Below are 18,603 nucleotides of genomic sequence, written 5' to 3'. Positions count from 1 at the left end.
CTCCTTCCATTGTGTAACTCTGCTCACCCCTCTGCTGGCTATGCTGTATTCCCGGCATGGTCTGTAGCATCCAGATCTCTCGCTGACCTTATCCTCTATATGATTGGGGGGGTCATACTGGGCCCTGCAGTGGAGACAGCGCCGCCTGTGGCAGGGAGTGGACGTCTATAAGACCTGGCACTGTGGAGGGAAGCAGCGGCGCCGGCCCACCATCATGAGTGTTGAGCCGGTTATATCGATCCCCTATTCACTGGAGGACACTTAATGCACTTACCTGACTGACGGCTCCATTACTGCGCTGAAACACAGTGACGACAGGGTGCCCCCCCTGCTCAATATACACGGACAGATCTTAAAGTCTAAAGGGGTTGTGCCAAGTTTTAAACTTCACCTGGTATCCGACCACAGCTACCCCCCCCCCCCCCCCCCGATGATAAGACTGGAGGATGTAGTGGCAGCGGAGCGTGTGCACTGCTGCTCCAGTCATCTGTATGGGAGAGTAGCAGAGCCCAGCGCTCACCTGTCTGCAGTCCCATAGTCAGTGAATAGAGAGGCACCGCTCCCTTCATACGGGGGGCACAGCACCCCTATTCTTGTCACTAGTGGGCGTCCCAGCGGTCGGACCCCCACCGATCAGACTCATACACTTAACTTGTGACAACTTCGTGGTACAATACACTTCATGTTTCAATGCTTTACCATTTCCAAGCTCTCTGCTTGCGGTCATTGAATGATGTAAGCAATCTTGTCCATCCTGGCCTAACACTTCTCACAGCTGAGGGTTTGTTACAGTTGTATGCAGGCTGAACAATCCTCTGTGAGCTGATCACAGCACAAATCCCTCTCCCGCCCTCTTTGTTACAATGTGTCAGGCTGTCCAGACTAGGACATCGTACCGCTCCTCAGGTCTCGTCGGATTTACCTGTTTGTCAGTAGCCGTGGTGAACTTCCCGATCAGCGGGTTGTTGATGGTGATGGTGTAGGTCAGGGTCCTCGCCTGATTGCCGCTGCTGTCGAGCTGCCAGGGGGAGGACTCCAGGTCTGAATGATGGAGAAGAGAAGGACTCAGGACCCTGTGTGCCCCCAAATCACCATCTGCACCAGCATCTACCACCTGCCCAGGCGGCAGCCTTGTCCATGTGGACGGCCGACAGAGGAGGACTGTACTCACCAAACACCTTCCTGGACGAGTAGAACTTCTGCATGAAGCGCGAGGGTGTGAACAGAAGCTGAAACATTCTCTCTGCGCTGATGTTAAAGACCCGGTTAATGTATAATCTGCCGTCCACCAGCAACTCCTGAGGCCGCTCATCTGTAAAGACAATGGTCAGAGGTCTTCAAGGGCATTTCCATCCAGTGCTGAGACCTGTACGTACATAGTCACTCCACCAGCAGAATAGTGAGTGCAGCTCCGGAGTATAATACAGGATGTAACTCAGGATCAGTACAGGATAAGTAATGTATGTACACAGTGACTGCAGCAGCAGAATAGTGAGTGCAGCTCTGGAGTATAATACAGGATGTAACTCAGGATCAGTACAGGATAAGTAATGTATGTACACAGCGACTGCACCAGCAGAATAGTGAGTGCAGCTCTGGAGTATAATACAGGATGTAACTCAGGATCAGTACAGGATAAGTAATGTATGTACACAGTGACTCCACCAGCAGAATAGTGAGTGCAGCTCTGGAGTATAATACAGGATGTGGAGGTACAATACAGAATGTGGAGGCAGCTCTATCAGTCATATACTAGGCCATTGGTGTTACACTCTCTACCTACCAATTCTGTGATATAAGGTAGAACCAGGGATATAAATCTGTCCTACTTTACACATAATCCTCTAGGAAACGACTTTTTGAGTCAGATGAGGACAGGAGACTCAGTGGTCGATCTCCTACCCCTTACCTTCCTCTGAAGATTCGGAGCCAGTGCTCCTGTCCGCCTGCTGGTTTTCATTTCCGTTGAGGTCCAGGGCCAGGGCCAGGGCAGGGGTCCCAATGTGCCTCCGGAGGCTTCTCTTCCTGCTCGAGCTGAGTTGGGGGCTTCTACTTGCCGCCTTTTCCCCTTGAGCCTCTTCGGACTGGGTCTGGCCTGTTATCTAGAGGTAAGTAAATAGAGGTGAGTACTACTGACTACTGGTCATCAGAACCTTCAAATATATGGGTCCAACTGCAGGATACTACTATATGGGCTCTGCTATACGACACTACCGTGTGGGCTCTGCTATACGACACTACCGTGTGGGCTCTGCTATACGACACTACCGTGTGGGCTCTGCTATACGACACTACCGTGTGGGCTCTGCTATACGACACTACCGTGTGGGCTCTGCTATACGACACTACCGTGTGGGCTCTGCTATACGACACACCAGCTTCTCTCAGACACCCTGTGCCCGGTCTCAGCAGAACATCTCACCATCTGCAGGAGGTTCAGCGAGTCCGTCTCTGTCTGGGACACCACATCTCTGGTGAGCGATCCGCCTTTAGGGGTCTTCTCCAACTTCTCGGAGGAGTCTTCTGCGGCCGGCTTCCCTGGAGTCCTAAGGACAGAGTGAGGCAGGCACACGGGAGGGACGCCATTTATTCCTGGCCTAATTACTTATAATTATAGCTGTGTACTTAATGACCGGTCTGAGCCTGGAGAGAACATGTCACCAGCTCCACCAATGTCCTCATACATGGCCAGGAAGGATGCAGATCTGGATCCACCACAGACCTCCATGGCACTAATGCATTTCTCAGTAGTGCAGCCTCAGGCTTTAGGCCTACAGCCCCATTAGATCTCTGGACCACCAGAGGTTACAATCTAGAGGCATGTACAAACATGATGGCAGCGAGCCGCCCTCTTACCTGGGCGGTGCGGCGTCCTCTGGCGGCAGGGTTAGAGTGTCCATTTCCTCATTATTCAAGCCCAGTTCGGTCCCATAGCTCTGCTGCACCAGCTGCCAAAACTCCTTCCTGCTGAGGCTCTGCAATAACACAAGCGAGGGTCGTTCATACCGGCCTCACCCCATAGACACGCCATTTACATACAACACGCTATATGCAGCTGACCTCCCAAGTGTCCCTCTTTTTGACCCGAAGTCTAGAATTACATTCACAGTACTGACCCGTAGAGCGCGTGTCCGGCTCCTCTCTATACTTCACCCCGCCTTGTATATTACTCCATTATTTGATGCAGTTGGGATTTTAGAAATTTCTATATTCAGATTATTTTTGCACCATTTCATAAGAGAAAACTATTGACGTGTATAGATATGCAGGAAAAATGGATCTTTCACACAATGAACCGTAAGTATCCCTCTTTGACCGTCCAAAAAGTTGGGGGTATGGTAAAGGGGCTCCCCAGACGACCCCAGCCCATGTTCACACCAATTAGCAACAGCTCAGTCATAAGCCTCCCCTCCCCCAATCTCTGTTGTAAACAATCGACCACAGTCCAGGTTACAGTGAACACGTGAGGCGTCTACCACCACGTTACCAGGGTCCACATGGACCACACAAGGAAGGAGCAAGAGAGAGAGAGAGTGTGAGAGAGTGAGTATGCCTGTGCTGTAATGTAAGGAGCAGGGCACAAGCAGGGAGACTACCCAGGATGGAGACTGGAGGGACGCGGGAAGACTACCCAGGATGGAGACAGGAAGGACGCGGGAAGACTACCCAGGATGGAGACTGGAGGGACGCGGGAAGACTACCCAGGATGGAGACTGGAGGGACGCGGGAAGACTACCCAGGATGGAGACTGGAGGGACGCGGGAAGACTACCCAGGATGGAGACTGGAGGGACGCGGGAAGACTACCCAGGATGGAGACTGGAGGGACGCGGGAAGACTACCCAGGATGGAGACAGGAAGGATGCTGGGGGACTACCCAGGATGGAGACTGGAGGGACGCGGGAAGACTACCCAGGATGGAGACAGGAAGGACGCGGGAAGACTACCCAGGATGGAGACTGGAGGGACGCGGGAAGACTACCAAGGATGGAGACAGGAAGGATGCTGGGGGACTACCAAGGATGGAGACTGGAGGGACGCGGGAAGACTACCCAGGATGGAGACTGGAGGGACGCGGGAAGACTACCCAGGATGGAGACTGGAGGGACGCGGGAAGACTACCAAGGATGGAGACAGGAAGGATGCTGGGGGACTACTTAGGATGGAGACTGGAGGGACGCGGGAAGACTACCAAGGATGGAGACTGGAGGGACGCGGGAAGACTACCCAGGATGGAGACTGGAGGGACGCGGGAAGACTACCAAGGATGGAGACCGGAGGGACGCGGGGAAACAACCTGGGATATAAACTGGAGAGATGGGGGGAGACTACCAGGGATAGAGAGAGGAAGGATGCGGAGAGACTACCCAGGATAGAGACAGGGAGGATGCTGGGGGACTACCCAGGATGGAGACCAGAGGGATGCGGGGAAACAAACCTGGGATAGAGACTGGAGAAATGCGGGGAGACTACCCAGGATGGAGACAGGAGAGATGCGGGGAGACTACCCAGGATGGATGCAGAAGTGATCCGGGGAGACTACCAGGGATAGAGAGAGGAGGGATGCAGAGAGACTACCCAGGACTAAGACAGGAGGGACGTGGGGAGACTACCCAGGATGGAGACAAAAGGGTTGTGGGGAGACCATCTAGCAGAGACAGTGCAGGAGAGACACACAGAGACTATACAGTAGAGTGTCAGAAAGGGCACAGCAAGACTACGCAGAAGACCACTAGATGGGACACAGGAAGACCATGTCCGTCTAAGGCCTGGAGTGTTGCGGGGAGACTAGCTGGGAAAGACAGGTAGGATGCAGGATGGAGATAAGAAGGACGTGGGGAGACTACCCAGGGCAGAGACAGGAAGGACAAGGGGAGACTATCCAGTAGAGTGACTGGAGGGACACAGAGAGACTCTCCAGGAGGATGACTGGGGGGTTATGGAGAGACCATGCCCGGTTAGAGACAGGGGTGACACAGGAAGTCTACCTGGAAGAGTGACAGGAGGGATGGGGGGTGAATGGGTCATGGGGAGACTATAGCAGACAGTACAGGAGGGACGCGGGGAGACTATAGCAGACAGTACAGGAGGGACGCGGGGAGACTATACGGACAGTACAGGAGGGACGCGGGGAGACTATACGGACAGTACAGGAGGGGGGAATCGGGGAGGGTACAGGGAGACGAGATTATGGCTGGCAGTTATATGAAGTGATGCATTTTGTAGCTGAATCCTCTCGTCCGGAACGTCTGATGAGAAGAAGAACCAGTTACTGTGTAATAGCCGGGACATTGTGACGATTCCCTGGAGAAATAATTAGAACATTCCTTTATCATGTACCAGGGACAAGAGATCACATTCCCGACAGCCGGCATCATGCCTCATATTTATAGTTATTTCGGAGGTGACTGTGGCATCCACATGACGCAGATCTCTGTATTACGCTGGAGCTGAGCCAGGAGGACGGAGGAGGACCATCAGGTCCACGCTCATCTCCCCTGACCAAGGTGGTCCTAAAATCTGTACTGATATTAGTAAATCTTTATGGCGACCTGAGATCCACTAAAGCCTTTGCAGGAACACAGAGTTGAAGGGGTCTTCTTCTGGAAGTGTCCACTCCTCAGGATAGGTCATCAATATCAGAACGCTAGGGTCTGACTCCCGACACCCGCACCGATCAGCTGATCCAGTGTGGCTGATCCTCTTCCTGGGCATCACGTTCTTCGGTCACATGGTCTAGGTGCAGCTCAGTTCCATTCAAGTCCCAGCAGTAAGGGACCCTTCTAACCAGTAGGGATGTCCATCCGGGGCTAGACCGAGGCCACCAGATGGGAATCGCCTGCCGGTGAATCGGACCTTACATCTGAAGCCACAATTCTGCTGAAATACAGAAAAATCTGATATTTGCACAGAACAGTGCATGCTGGGAGTTGTAGTTTCATCAGAGTGGTGGATCATTTACTGCTGCACATCTCGACCTTTGGTCTCGCTGACTCTGCAGAAGCCAAATCCCACAGCTCTGATCCCACTGCACTCATTACCCGCCAGAGTCTCACCCAACGACACGTTGGCATCTGATTAGGCATCTGCCCGGGCATACGGGCCCATACCGACCGCTGCTGTGGGGGCTACAGAGGGGTTAAAGGGGCAGGAACCTGCTGCCCCACTGAAAATGATGGGGCAAATACGGATCATGTTCCGCTCCCCCCCTCAGAGGACGCATAACTCTGTCATTCGCTGGTTTCTGGTCACATGATACAATCACATGACCACACCGCTAACAAAAATGACTTTTCTGATTTGGGCTGTACTTCTCCTTTAAATCTCTCCTCTCGTGTGTGACTATCCTCTCTGTATGTAATTAGCGGAGGAGGGGGAACAATAATAATCCTTATAATAAACGGTTGAAGGTAAAGGAGCGCTCCACAGGGAGACAGGAATGAGGATATGAATCACGGATGACAAGTCTGCGGACTCCGTCCTGAGCTCGTCAGCAGCAGGTCATACCGCCATGTAGCGCAAAAACCGAGCTTCTGCCGTGGGGGGCGCTGGTGGGTTTGCAGACGGGGCTCCCTCCCTCTATAAAACCACTTAGATGCCACAGTCTGTACTGACTGTGGCATCTGAGGGTTTAAACCACGCTGCGCGTTACCCCCGCACCGATGCAATCCTTCTCACAGCTCGTTACAAATGGATCCTCTGCGAGCGAAGCTGATACACTGTGACAAACTCCGGACAGGAGAGAGGTTCATGCGCCTCACAGGGCATCGTCTAGACTGGAGACAATTGTAACAAACCCTCAGCTGTGAGACACATTAGGTCCGAACCGGTTTCTGTTTTTGATGGACATCTGCTTGGTTCATACCCTTCATCTTCTACTCCAGACGCCTCCAGAGCTGCAGCGATGGCTGCTTTCCTCTAAGCACTGATCTCACACCTCCGTGCTGCCCCCTGCTGGCGCATTCTGTGCTGTGAAGCATGATGGGAAATGTACAGTAGCATGAAAACAACGCCCTAATCGAGTGAGGCATGCGGGTGCGATTACACGGTACAGTATACGGCCGTCTAATGCTATCCGAGGAATGCGGTCGGGAAAGTTCTGCAACAAAGCGACGACTTAACCTCTAATTGAGACCGCAACCGAAAACAGTGCTGCTAAATACCTGACCCCTGCAGCGCACCTGCATCTCAGGAACCTGTAGGCACAGAAGTAAATGTCTCCGTCAACTGACGTCCTGCTCATACTCAGCAGCCGATCCGAACATGCAGAGCTGCAGTGTAAAGCATGGAGGAGGGACAGAGCTTATAAAGAGACAGGAGGTGGCCATTTGCAAGGACCTTGGGGTGACTGAAATCTCAGTGCTGAATCAGTCTTCCGTACATAACACTTTATTACGGATCACGCCAAGATCTCTGCTTGCTGTCAATGAATGGGAAAATTCTTGTTTACATCCAGAAGCTGAAATCCACAGCTGCAGACTAAATCTCAGACTTCTGAAATGGATTCCACAACTGTAGCCTCATTTACAGTTAAGATCTTAAAGGGGTTGCTTATCTTTGGGGACCTTTTCTGCAGACCCCCCTCCCCCGAGAGTGGTGGGGTCCACGATCAGACTCGTATTTACCTGATCCCCGTCGGTGGGCTGCAGCTCCATTGCTGCAGCAGATCTTGGGTCTCCTCCGGTATAAAGTGGGTCACGTGGCCACTGCAGCCAATGGCTGGCCACAGTGGAAACATGTCACCCATGCATCATGTCACTGGGTCATGTGATACAGGGGGGACATGTCGCTGCTGCAGCCAGTCTGGTTGCAGCGGCCACGTGACCCGCATCAAACTGTATATTGACATGGGGACAGCGGAGACCTGTGGCGTCTGAGGGGGAGCGATGGAGCCGGAACCCAGGGGCGGGGATCAGGTAAAGGGGTCCAAGTCTTTTGGAGTTTTGCAGAAAAGGGGGGGGGGGGACAACCCCTCTAAAACCGCGGCACCCCTAGGATGAAAACCAAAGCAAAATCTTATTGTGGACCCATTGAAGTGAATGGTTCCGCACACAATCCGCAAAAAAAAACAAAAAAAAAAACGGAACGGACAAGGAAAGAAAATATGTTCATGTGCATGAGCTCTTATCTGGATGAAATTTATAAAATGTCGATAAGTTTGGCGCACATGACCCTTTGTTACTCCACTTTTCGTACATGCCCCCCCCCCCAACCCAGCGTTAAGATTTTGCTAAACCTGAAGTGCGACTAATTGATCCGTCCACTTTTCTAGCAAAAAATGCAAAAAGATTAAAACATTTCTGTGCAAACACGTGCGCCAATAATTGCCACTGTTTGATTCTGTTTGTGGCGCACTTGGAATGATAAATGACCCCAAGTGCGGCACCGTCCTACAAACCGTACAGGCTGTTACCTAGCAACGATGACACTTTGTGTGACTGAACATGTCGGCTCCGAAATCACAAATAAGTGACACGACACGAGTCCACAGAGATTAGGCCACGGCTAGGCAATGCAGAAGGGGGGTTATCTACGAACGCCAGTTTGGCGTAAAACACGGGGGGGGGGGGGATGGACGAGCGGCGACATAACGGATGGAGACGCACCTGAGAAACCTGAAAACCCAACCGCAACGTTCTCATACATTTTGCATTTCGACTTTCACCATTTTCCATATCTCTACTTGCTGTCAGCAAATGGTAACATTCTGCATTCATATTCACATTCACTCATCCCCAACTCCAGACTGATACACTGTAACAAACTACCAGAACAGGAGAGATTGACATCTGTGTTTCCATCGCAGAGGGTCATGTATACTGGAAACAATTGTAACAAACAGTGTTCAGCAAACTTGTTTTTTAAGTTCTGCGTCCAAAGTTCGGGTTATCGAAGAAGTTTGGACGCAGAACTTAAAAAACAGGTTCGCTCAACACTAGTAACAAAACTTCAGCTGTGCAAGTAGCACACAATAAGACAGGTCTGTAGGGAATTCATGTTCCATTCATTGACAGCAAGCAAAAATCTTGATGATAGTAACACAAAGGGGGAGATTTAGTAAACTGACGTTTGTTCACAGAGAAGGCGCCAAACTTATCCAAATGAACGGAATCTTTGCGCCACTTTTTCACCATTTTCCGGCCCGCGCCTCCTCACACGCCACAGGAATGAAAAATAGCGAATTTTAGCCGAAATATGGCATGCACCAAAATCAGCGACTCTATGGAACGCTATAGTGAATCCCCTCGCGCATTGAACATAGAGGCGCTCGGTCTCCCCTGTGGCCCCAGTACAGAGAGCAGCGGCGCACACCGATCCCTCCCCATCCAGACATATTATCAGGACTTTCTCCACAGCCTTATCCTATGCAATAAAGCAGCAGCCGGAAATCCTGCAACCTGCAGAGCAGAATGGTTCCTGTGCTGGGCTGGAGTTACCAGCCTGAGAGCTGCCAGGCAGGGCACACCCTCATACCCACCTGCCGGGGTCTCCACATGTGACTGCAGGGGCCCAGTAACACACACAGGCTGGGGTAGGGTCCCCCAAACACAGGGTATAATACAGGCAGAACCACTCACCTGGTCAGCGAGGTGAGATCCTCCACCAGATCCTGACCTCTCACTATCTTATGTTATGATTGAACTTCCTAGTGCACAGAACACCAGAGGGAAGCACTGCCAAACCTGAAAGAGTGTTCCTGTGATCACACCCACACACAGCGAACAGGTGAAGTGACTCTTAAAGGGACAGCGCTTCAGACAGAACGTACTGACTCCTATGTACAAGAATATAACTACTATAATACTGCTCCTATGTACAAGAATATAACTACTATAATACTGCTCCTATGTACAAGAATATAACTACTATAATACTGCCTCCTATGTATAAGAATATAACTACTATAATACTGCTCCTATTTACAGGAATATAACTACTATAATACTGCCTTCTATGTACAAGAATATACTGCCTCCTATGTACAAGAATATAACTACTATAATACTGCTCCTATGTACAAGAATATAACTACTATAATACTGCTCCTATCTACAAAAATATAACTACTATAATACTGCTCCTATGTACAAGAATATAACTACTATAATACTGCTCCTATGTACAAGAATATAACTACTATAATACTGCCTCCTATGTACAAGAATATAACTACTATAATACTGCCTCCTATCTACAAAAATATAACTACTATAATACTGTTACTATGTATAAGAATATAACTACTATAATACTGCCTCCTATGTACAAGAATATAACTACTATAATACTGCTCCTATGTACAAGAATATAACTACTATAATACTGCTCCTATGTACAAGAATATAACCACTATAATACTGCCTCCTATGTACAAGAATATAACTACTATAATACTGCTCCTATGTACAAGAATATAACTACTATAATACTGCCCCTATGTACAAGAATATAACTACTATAATACTGCCCCTATGTACAAGAATATAATCACTATAATACTGCTTCCTATGTACAAGAATATAACTACTATAATACTGCCTCCTATGAACAAGAACATAACTACTATGATACTGCTCCTATGTACAAGAATATAACTACTATAATACTGCTCCTATGTACAAGAATATAACTACTATAATATTGCTCCTATGTACAAGAATATAACTACTATAATACTGCTCCTATGTACAAGAATATAATCACTATAATACTGCTCCTCTGTACAAGAATATAACTACTATAATACTGCTCCTATGTACAAGAATATAATCACTATAATACTGCCTCCTATGTACAAGAATATAACTACTATAATACTGCTCCTATGTACAAGAATATAACTACTATAATACTGCTCCTCTGTACAAGAATATAACTACTATAATACTGCTCCTATGTACAACAATATATAACTACTATAATACTGCCTCCTATGTACAAGAATATAACTACTATAATACTACCCCCTATGTACAAGAATATAACTACTATAATACTGCCTCCTATGTACAAGAATATAACTACTATAATACTGCTCCTATGTACAAGAATACAGCTACTATAATACTGCCTCCTATGTACAAGAATATAACTACTATAATACTGCCTCCTATGTACAAGAATATAACTACTATAATACTGCTCCTCTGTACAAGAATATAACTACTATAATACTGCTCCTATGTACAAGAATATAACTACTATAATACTGCTCCTATGTACAAGAATACAGCTACTATAATACTGCCTCCTATGTACAAGAATATAACTACTATAATACTGCCTCCTATGTACAAGAGTATAACTACTATAATACTGCTCCTATGTACAAGAATACAGCTACTATAATACTGCCTCCTATGTACAAGAATATAACTACTATAATACTGCCTCCTATGTACAAGAATATAACTACTATAATACTGCTCCTATATTCAAGAATATAACTACCATAATACTGCCTCCTATGTACAAGAATATAACTACTATAATACTGCCTCCTATGTACAAGAATATAACTACTATAATACTGCCTCCTATGTACAAGAATATAACTACTATAATACTGCTCCTCTGTACAAGAATATAACTACTATAATACTGCTCCTATGTACAAGAATATAACTACTAGGGGGCGGAGCCTGACTGCCTTCCGAGTCGGACGCATGTGAGAGAGCTCCTCTCCTTGTGTCCCTGCAAACTGGTAAATTTCACTACCTAGCCAGTCAAGGAATGGGAAAAGTTGGAAGGTGTGTTCCCAGAGAGAAACCAGAACCTCCTAAACAAGTCCGAGGAGCTCAGGACATGGAGAGTTCCAAAAGTTCTATCGGGAACTATATGGGCTTTCCGATAGAGTGGGAGGGACAAGCGGGACAAGTGGCACGACGATAGATAACTTCTTACGCCACCTTAAATTACCCCGCCTAGATAATAAAGAAGGAGAAGCCTTATTAGCACCAGCCACCGAGAAAGAGGTCACAAACATCCTATACTCTATGCCCCTAGGGAAGAGCCCAGGTCCCGATGGCTTCCCAGAAGGCTACTTTAAAAAGTCCTCGAAAACCTTGACCCCTCACTTAACAGCTTGGTACAACGCGCTCCTTACAGGCTCCTAATTGCACAAACAATCCCTCGAAGCCACAGTCACAATCCTCCCTAAACCTGGGAAAGACCCTAAACTATGTGGTAGCTATAGGCCAATTTCACTCTTAAATGTAGACATCAAGGTTTGGGCTAAACTGTTGGCCACTCGCCTTAGCGCCTTCCTTCCTAAGCTTATTCACCCTGATCAGGCTGGCTTCATCCCAGGCAGGGAGGCTAGTCATAACTCCTGCAGACTAATAACAGCCATACAGTTGGCAATAAAGAAACGCCTTCCCCTGGTCCTGCTGGGTATAGATGTGGAGAAGGCCTTTGACCGGGTGAGCTGGAGCTTCATGAAGAAGACTTTGCATAAGTTTGGCATACCAATACAGTTTCAGGAAGCAATTATGACCCTGTACAGTGACCCAAGCGCTCGAATTCGGGTGAATAGCACTCTGTCCCCTTCCTTCCCCATAAGGTATGGGACACGCCAGGGCTGCTCCTTATCTCCTGTCCTCTACATATTAGTTATGGTTATGGAGACTCTGCTTTAAGCTATCAGAGACCACCCAGGTATCAAAGGAATTAGAACTAAAAACGATCCTTCAGAATATCTTAATGCAGCTTATGCAGATGACCTACTAGTTATGGTCTCCAACCTGGTCGAGGCCTTCCCGCACCTGTTATCTCTTTGCGATCAGTATGGAAGGGTCTCTAATTTCAAAGTAAATTATTCAAAGTCTGAAGCCATGAATGTCTCAGCTCCACCGAAGTTGACCCCTCTCCTCAGGTCCATGACTCCATTTATTTGGCAGACATCCCATTTATCTTATTTAGGCATTAAGATCCCCTCTAACTTAGAGAGACTATTCCAGCTGAATTATGCATCATTACTGACAGAAGTCCAACAACAACTCCACACATTACGCATTCCGTACGTCTCCTGGATGGGCCGGAAAAACCTATTGAAGGCATTTATTATGCCTAAGAGCCTATATGTAATGCAGATGCTGCCTGTCTTCCTTCCCTCCTCCTTCTTTACTCAACTTAGAAGGTTGTTCAGTATATTTCTTTGGGGGGGCGCCAGATTGGCACATCGAAGACTGATACTAAGGAAGAACCTGGGCGGTATGGCCCTTCCCGATGCCCATCTGTATTATAAAGTTATCCATCTGAAAAGATGGCTGCAGGTCCACGTCCCGAACTTCCGTACCCTAGGCAGTGACCTGGAGTTATTCCAACTCTCCACGGTGCAGAGAGCCGGATTGTGGGGCTGAACTCCTCTTCACTACATTCTCATGTTTTACTCAGAGGTACGGCCTCGGTTATTAGGCAACTAAACAAAGACCAATGCTTGCTCCATGTCCCATCCCCGGCCATGCCAGCAGACCTCGCACCATTCTCAGTCAGACCCAATACAGAATACGTGTCCCCGGCGCGGTATAAATTACATAAATACACTACGGCTGAATTTCTAGATGGAGCATCAGGAGCTCTTCCTGACCATCATCCACTAAACCGCATTTTAACATCCAGCAATTTTATGGCGTCCATAGAGTTCAATTCCATTAGTAAACCATTGCTGGACAACAAAGAGCATAAGGTAGAGCTGACATGGTTTAAAAAATTTCAGAATCTCGAAACCCTTCCACGTAAGTTAATTTCACTGTTATATCTTGCACTGAATACCTCAAATCCCATAGGGACGCCGCAATATCTGAGGACATGGGCAACCAAATTAAATACGGATTTTACTGAAACTGATATTCTCTGCATACATGCGCAATCCCACGGCTTCTCGCGGGGCGTTAGGGTACAAGAGCACTCATATAAAGTACTTACGCAATGGTACCAAACCCCCAAGCAATTGTTCCTAAAAGGGCTCAGCAGCCCTAAGGAGGATTCCGGCACACTGATACACATCTTCTGGTTCTGTCCCAAAAAATCGCCCATTTTGGGAGAGGACATAATTAACAAGGTAACGAATACCTCCATTCCGCTGTCTCCAGAACTGGTGCTTCTCTGGCTTCGCACGCGCGCCCTGAGAAATCTAGCCAGTCACCTAATACAGGCGGCGAGGTTACCTATACCTCAGAGATGGCTCAGCGAGGATCCTCCGACAATCTCACACTGGATAACCAAGGTGGACCAGATATGTCGTTTGGAGGAGCTGGGAACCAGACAGCATGAGAGGCATTTAAAGATATGGAGACCATGGTTAACATTTAGACTTTCAGCCTTGGAGACGAACTAAAAGCTCCGGTTGAAAGGATTAGCGAGTAAGCCCTACGCCTTTATACCCCTTGCATTCGGAGTTAATAAAGTCATTAGAATACACCTGACTAGTGGTGCCACTAGCTTTCACTGCATCAATTTGTAGTAGATGTCTATGTGTCCGGGAGGGCCTTGTTCACAAAGGCCTCTTACCTCTCCCCTCCTTTATTCCTGTCCCTCACATACCCCTACTTCCCTCAACTCCCTGCTAACACTAAGTTCAGATGCTCTTCACAATAAGTGTCCTTAACCAAGTATTACAACCTTTTTTGGACCAATAGCTTTGTTGTATATGCATCTTATGTTATGGTCAATACATGCATCGTAATAACAAGATATCTCTGTATACATTTCAAATGCCTTTGTACCACAATATGCTTATGTTGTATACACTAATTTACCTGTTATGCAAATTACCATAAGTAGACTGATTCTATATGCATCTATTTTTTCTGCTCAATAAAAAGAAAATTTACAAGAATATAACTACTATAATACTGCTCCTATGTACAAGAATATAACTACTATAATACTGCCTCCTATGTACAAGAATATAACTACTATAATACTGCTCCTATGTACAAGAATATAACTACTATAATACTGCTCCTATGTACAAGAATATAACTACTATAATACTGCTCCTATGTACAAGAATATAACTACTATAATACTGCTCCTATGTACAAGAATATAACTACTATAATACTGCTCCTATGTACAAGAATATAACTACTATAATACTGCTCCTATGTACAAGAATATAACTACTATAATACTGCTCCTATGTACAAGAATATAACTGCTATAATACTGCTCCTATGTACAAGAATATAACTACTATAACACTGCCTCCTATGTGCAAGAATATAACTACTATAATACTGCTCCTATGTACAAGAATATAACTACTATAATACTGCTCCTATGTACAAGAATATAACTACTATAATACTGCTCCTATGTACAAGAATATAACTACTATAATACTGCTCCTATGTACAAGAATATAACTACTATAATACTGCTCCTATGTACAAGAATATAACTACTATAATACTGCTCCTATGTACAAGAATATAACTACTATAATACTGCTCCTATGTACAAGAATATAACTACTATAATACTGCTCCTATGTACAAGAATATAACTACTATAATACTGCTCCTATGTACAAGAATATAACTACTATAATACTGCTCCTATGTACAAGAATATAACTACTATAATACTGCTCCTATGTACAAGAATATAACTACTATAATACTGCTCCTATGTACAAGAATATAACTACTATAATACTGCTCCTATGTACAAGAATATAACTACTATAATACTGCTCCTATGTACAAGAATATAACTACTATAATACTGCTCCTATGTACAAGAATATAACTACTATAATACTGCTCCTATGTACAAGAATATAACTACTATAATACTGCTCCTATGTACAAGAATATAACTACTATAATACTGCTCCTATGTACAAGAATATAACTACTATAATACTGCTCCTATGTACAAGAATATAACTACTATAATACTGCTCCTATGTACAAGAATATAACTACTATAATACTGCTCCTATGTACAAGAATATAACTACTATAATACTGCTCCTATGTACAAGAATATAACTAGTATAATACTGCTCCTATGTACAAGAATATAACTACTATAATACTGCCTCCTATGTACAAGAATATAACTACTATAATACTGCTCCTATTACAAGAATATAACTACTATAATACTGCTCCTATGTACAAGAATATAACTACTATAATACTGCTCCTATGTACAAGATATAACTACTATAATACTGCTCCTATGTACAAGATATAACTACTATAATACTGCTCCTATGTACAAGAATATAACTACTATAATACTGCCTCCTATGTACAAGAATATAACACTATAATCACTTGCTCCTATGTACAAGAAATTAACTACTATAATATGCCTAACTACTATAATATGCTCCTATGTACAAGAATATAACTGCTATAGATACTGCTTCCTATGTACAAGATATAAACTACTATAATACTGCCCTAGGTACAAGAATATAACTACTATATACTGCCTCCTCTGTACAAGAATATAACCTACTATACTACTGCCTCCTATGTACAAGGACTATAACTACTATAATACTGCTGCCTATCGTACACGAATATACTACTATAATACTGCTCCTATGTACCAGAATCTAACTACTATAATACTGCTCCGATGGACAAGAATATAACTGCTATATACTGCCTCCTATGTACAAGGATATAACTACTATAATACTGCCTGCCTATGTCCCAGACAGATACTACATAATACTGCTCCTATGTGACAAGGAATATAACTACTATAATACTGTTCCTATGTACAGGAATATCACCTACTAAATACGGTCCTATGTACAAGAACTATCACTACTATATACTGCCTCCTAGTACAAGAATATAACTACTATAATACTGCTCCTATGTACCAGAATATAACCTACTATAATGCTGTCTGCCTATGTACAAGAATATAACTACTATAATACTGCTCCTAGGTACAAGAATATACTATAATACTGCTCCTAATATAACTACTATAATACTGCTCCTATGTACAAGAATATAACTACTATAATACTGCTCCCTATGTACAAGAATATAACTCTATAATACTGACTCCTATGTACCAAGAATATAAACTCCTATAATACTGCTCCTATGTACAAGACTATAATACTATAATACTGCCTCCTATGTACAAGAATATAACTACTATAATCTGCTCCTATGTACAAGAATATAACTACTATAATACTGCTCTATGTACAGGAATATAACTACTATAATACTGCTCCTATGTACAAGAATATAACTACTATAATACTGCTCCTATGTACAAGAATATAACTACTATAATACGCTCCTATGTACCAAGAATATAACTACTATAATACTGCTCCTATGTACAAGAATATAACTACTATAATACTGCTCCTATGTACAAGAATATAACTACTATAATACTGCTCCTATGTACAAGAATATAACTACTATAATACTGCTCCTATGTACAAGAATATAACTACTATAATACTGACTCATATGTACAAGAATATAACTACTATAATACTGCTCCTATACTATAATACTGCTCCTAATGTACAAGATCTAACTACTATAATACTGCTCCTATGTACAAGACTATAACTACTATAATACTGCTCCTATGTACAAGAATATAACTACTATAATACTGCTCCTATGTACAAGAATATAACTATATAATACTGACTCATATGTACAAGAATATAACTACTATAATACTGCTCCTATGTACAAGAATATAACTACTATAATACTGCCTCATATGTACAAGAATATAACTACTATAATACTGCTCCTATGTACAAGAATATAATTACTATACTACTGCTCTATGTAAAGAATATAACTACTATAATACTGCTCTATGTACAAGAATATAACTACTATAATACTGCTCCTATGCTACCAGGAATATAACTACTATAATACTGCTCCTATGTACAGGAATATAACTACTATAATACTGCTCCTATGTACAAGAATATAACTACTATAATACTGACTCATATGTACAAGAATATAACTACTATAATACTGCTCCTATGTACAATAATATAACTACTATAATACTGCTCCTATGTACAAGAATATAACTACTATAATACTGCTCCTATGTACAAGAATATAACTACTATAATACTGACTCATATGTACAAGAATATAACTACTATAATACTGCTCCTATGTACAAGAATATAACTACTATAATACTGCTCCTATGTACAAGAATATAACTACTATAATACTGCTCCTATGTACAAGAATATAACTACTATAATACTGCTCCTATGTACAAGAATATAACTACTATAATACTGCTCCTATGTACAAGAATATAACTACTATAATACTGCCTCCTATGTACAAGAATATAACTACTATAATACTGACTCCTATATACAAGAATATAACTACTACCATATATAAGGAGTTACTCTCAGCCTCCCCTCCTGAGCTACATTTCCTTTCTTCATGGGAAAGGGAATTTTATTACATGACACGGAGGCTCCTATTGCTAACTCTTTCTTTACTTAAATTAATAGCAGCAAAGAAAAAAGGTACAACTAACACGTTACCAAGGCAACAGAACCCTCCCATATGTCCTAGTATAAAAGGTCTGAACCCAAAAC

General features: G+C 44.3%; 1 protein-coding gene across 2 annotated transcripts in view; it reads right to left on the bottom strand.

Moving 5' to 3' along the window:
* Positions 1–18,603, bottom strand: part of GRAMD1C (GRAM domain containing 1C) — a 178,435-nt gene that overhangs the window by 20,952 nt on the left and 138,880 nt on the right. For both annotated transcript variants that reach the window (XM_044284158.1, XM_044284157.1), the window contains 5 exons: positions 2,857–2,975; positions 2,423–2,546; positions 1,910–2,102; positions 1,172–1,312; positions 923–1,041 (listed from right to left, as the gene is read on the bottom strand). In XM_044284158.1, coding sequence (XP_044140093.1) covers positions 923–1,041; positions 1,172–1,312; positions 1,910–2,102; positions 2,423–2,546; positions 2,857–2,975 — 696 coding nt within the window. The remainder of the gene's footprint in view (positions 1–922; positions 1,042–1,171; positions 1,313–1,909; positions 2,103–2,422; positions 2,547–2,856; positions 2,976–18,603) is intronic.

Source organism: Bufo gargarizans, chromosome 3 (genome assembly GCF_014858855.1).
Source record: "Bufo gargarizans isolate SCDJY-AF-19 chromosome 3, ASM1485885v1, whole genome shotgun sequence".
Lineage (NCBI taxonomy): Eukaryota > Metazoa > Chordata > Amphibia > Anura > Bufonidae > Bufo > Bufo gargarizans.
The sequence above is the reverse complement of the archived record's forward strand: the minus strand, read 5'-3'. Positions and strand labels throughout refer to the sequence as shown.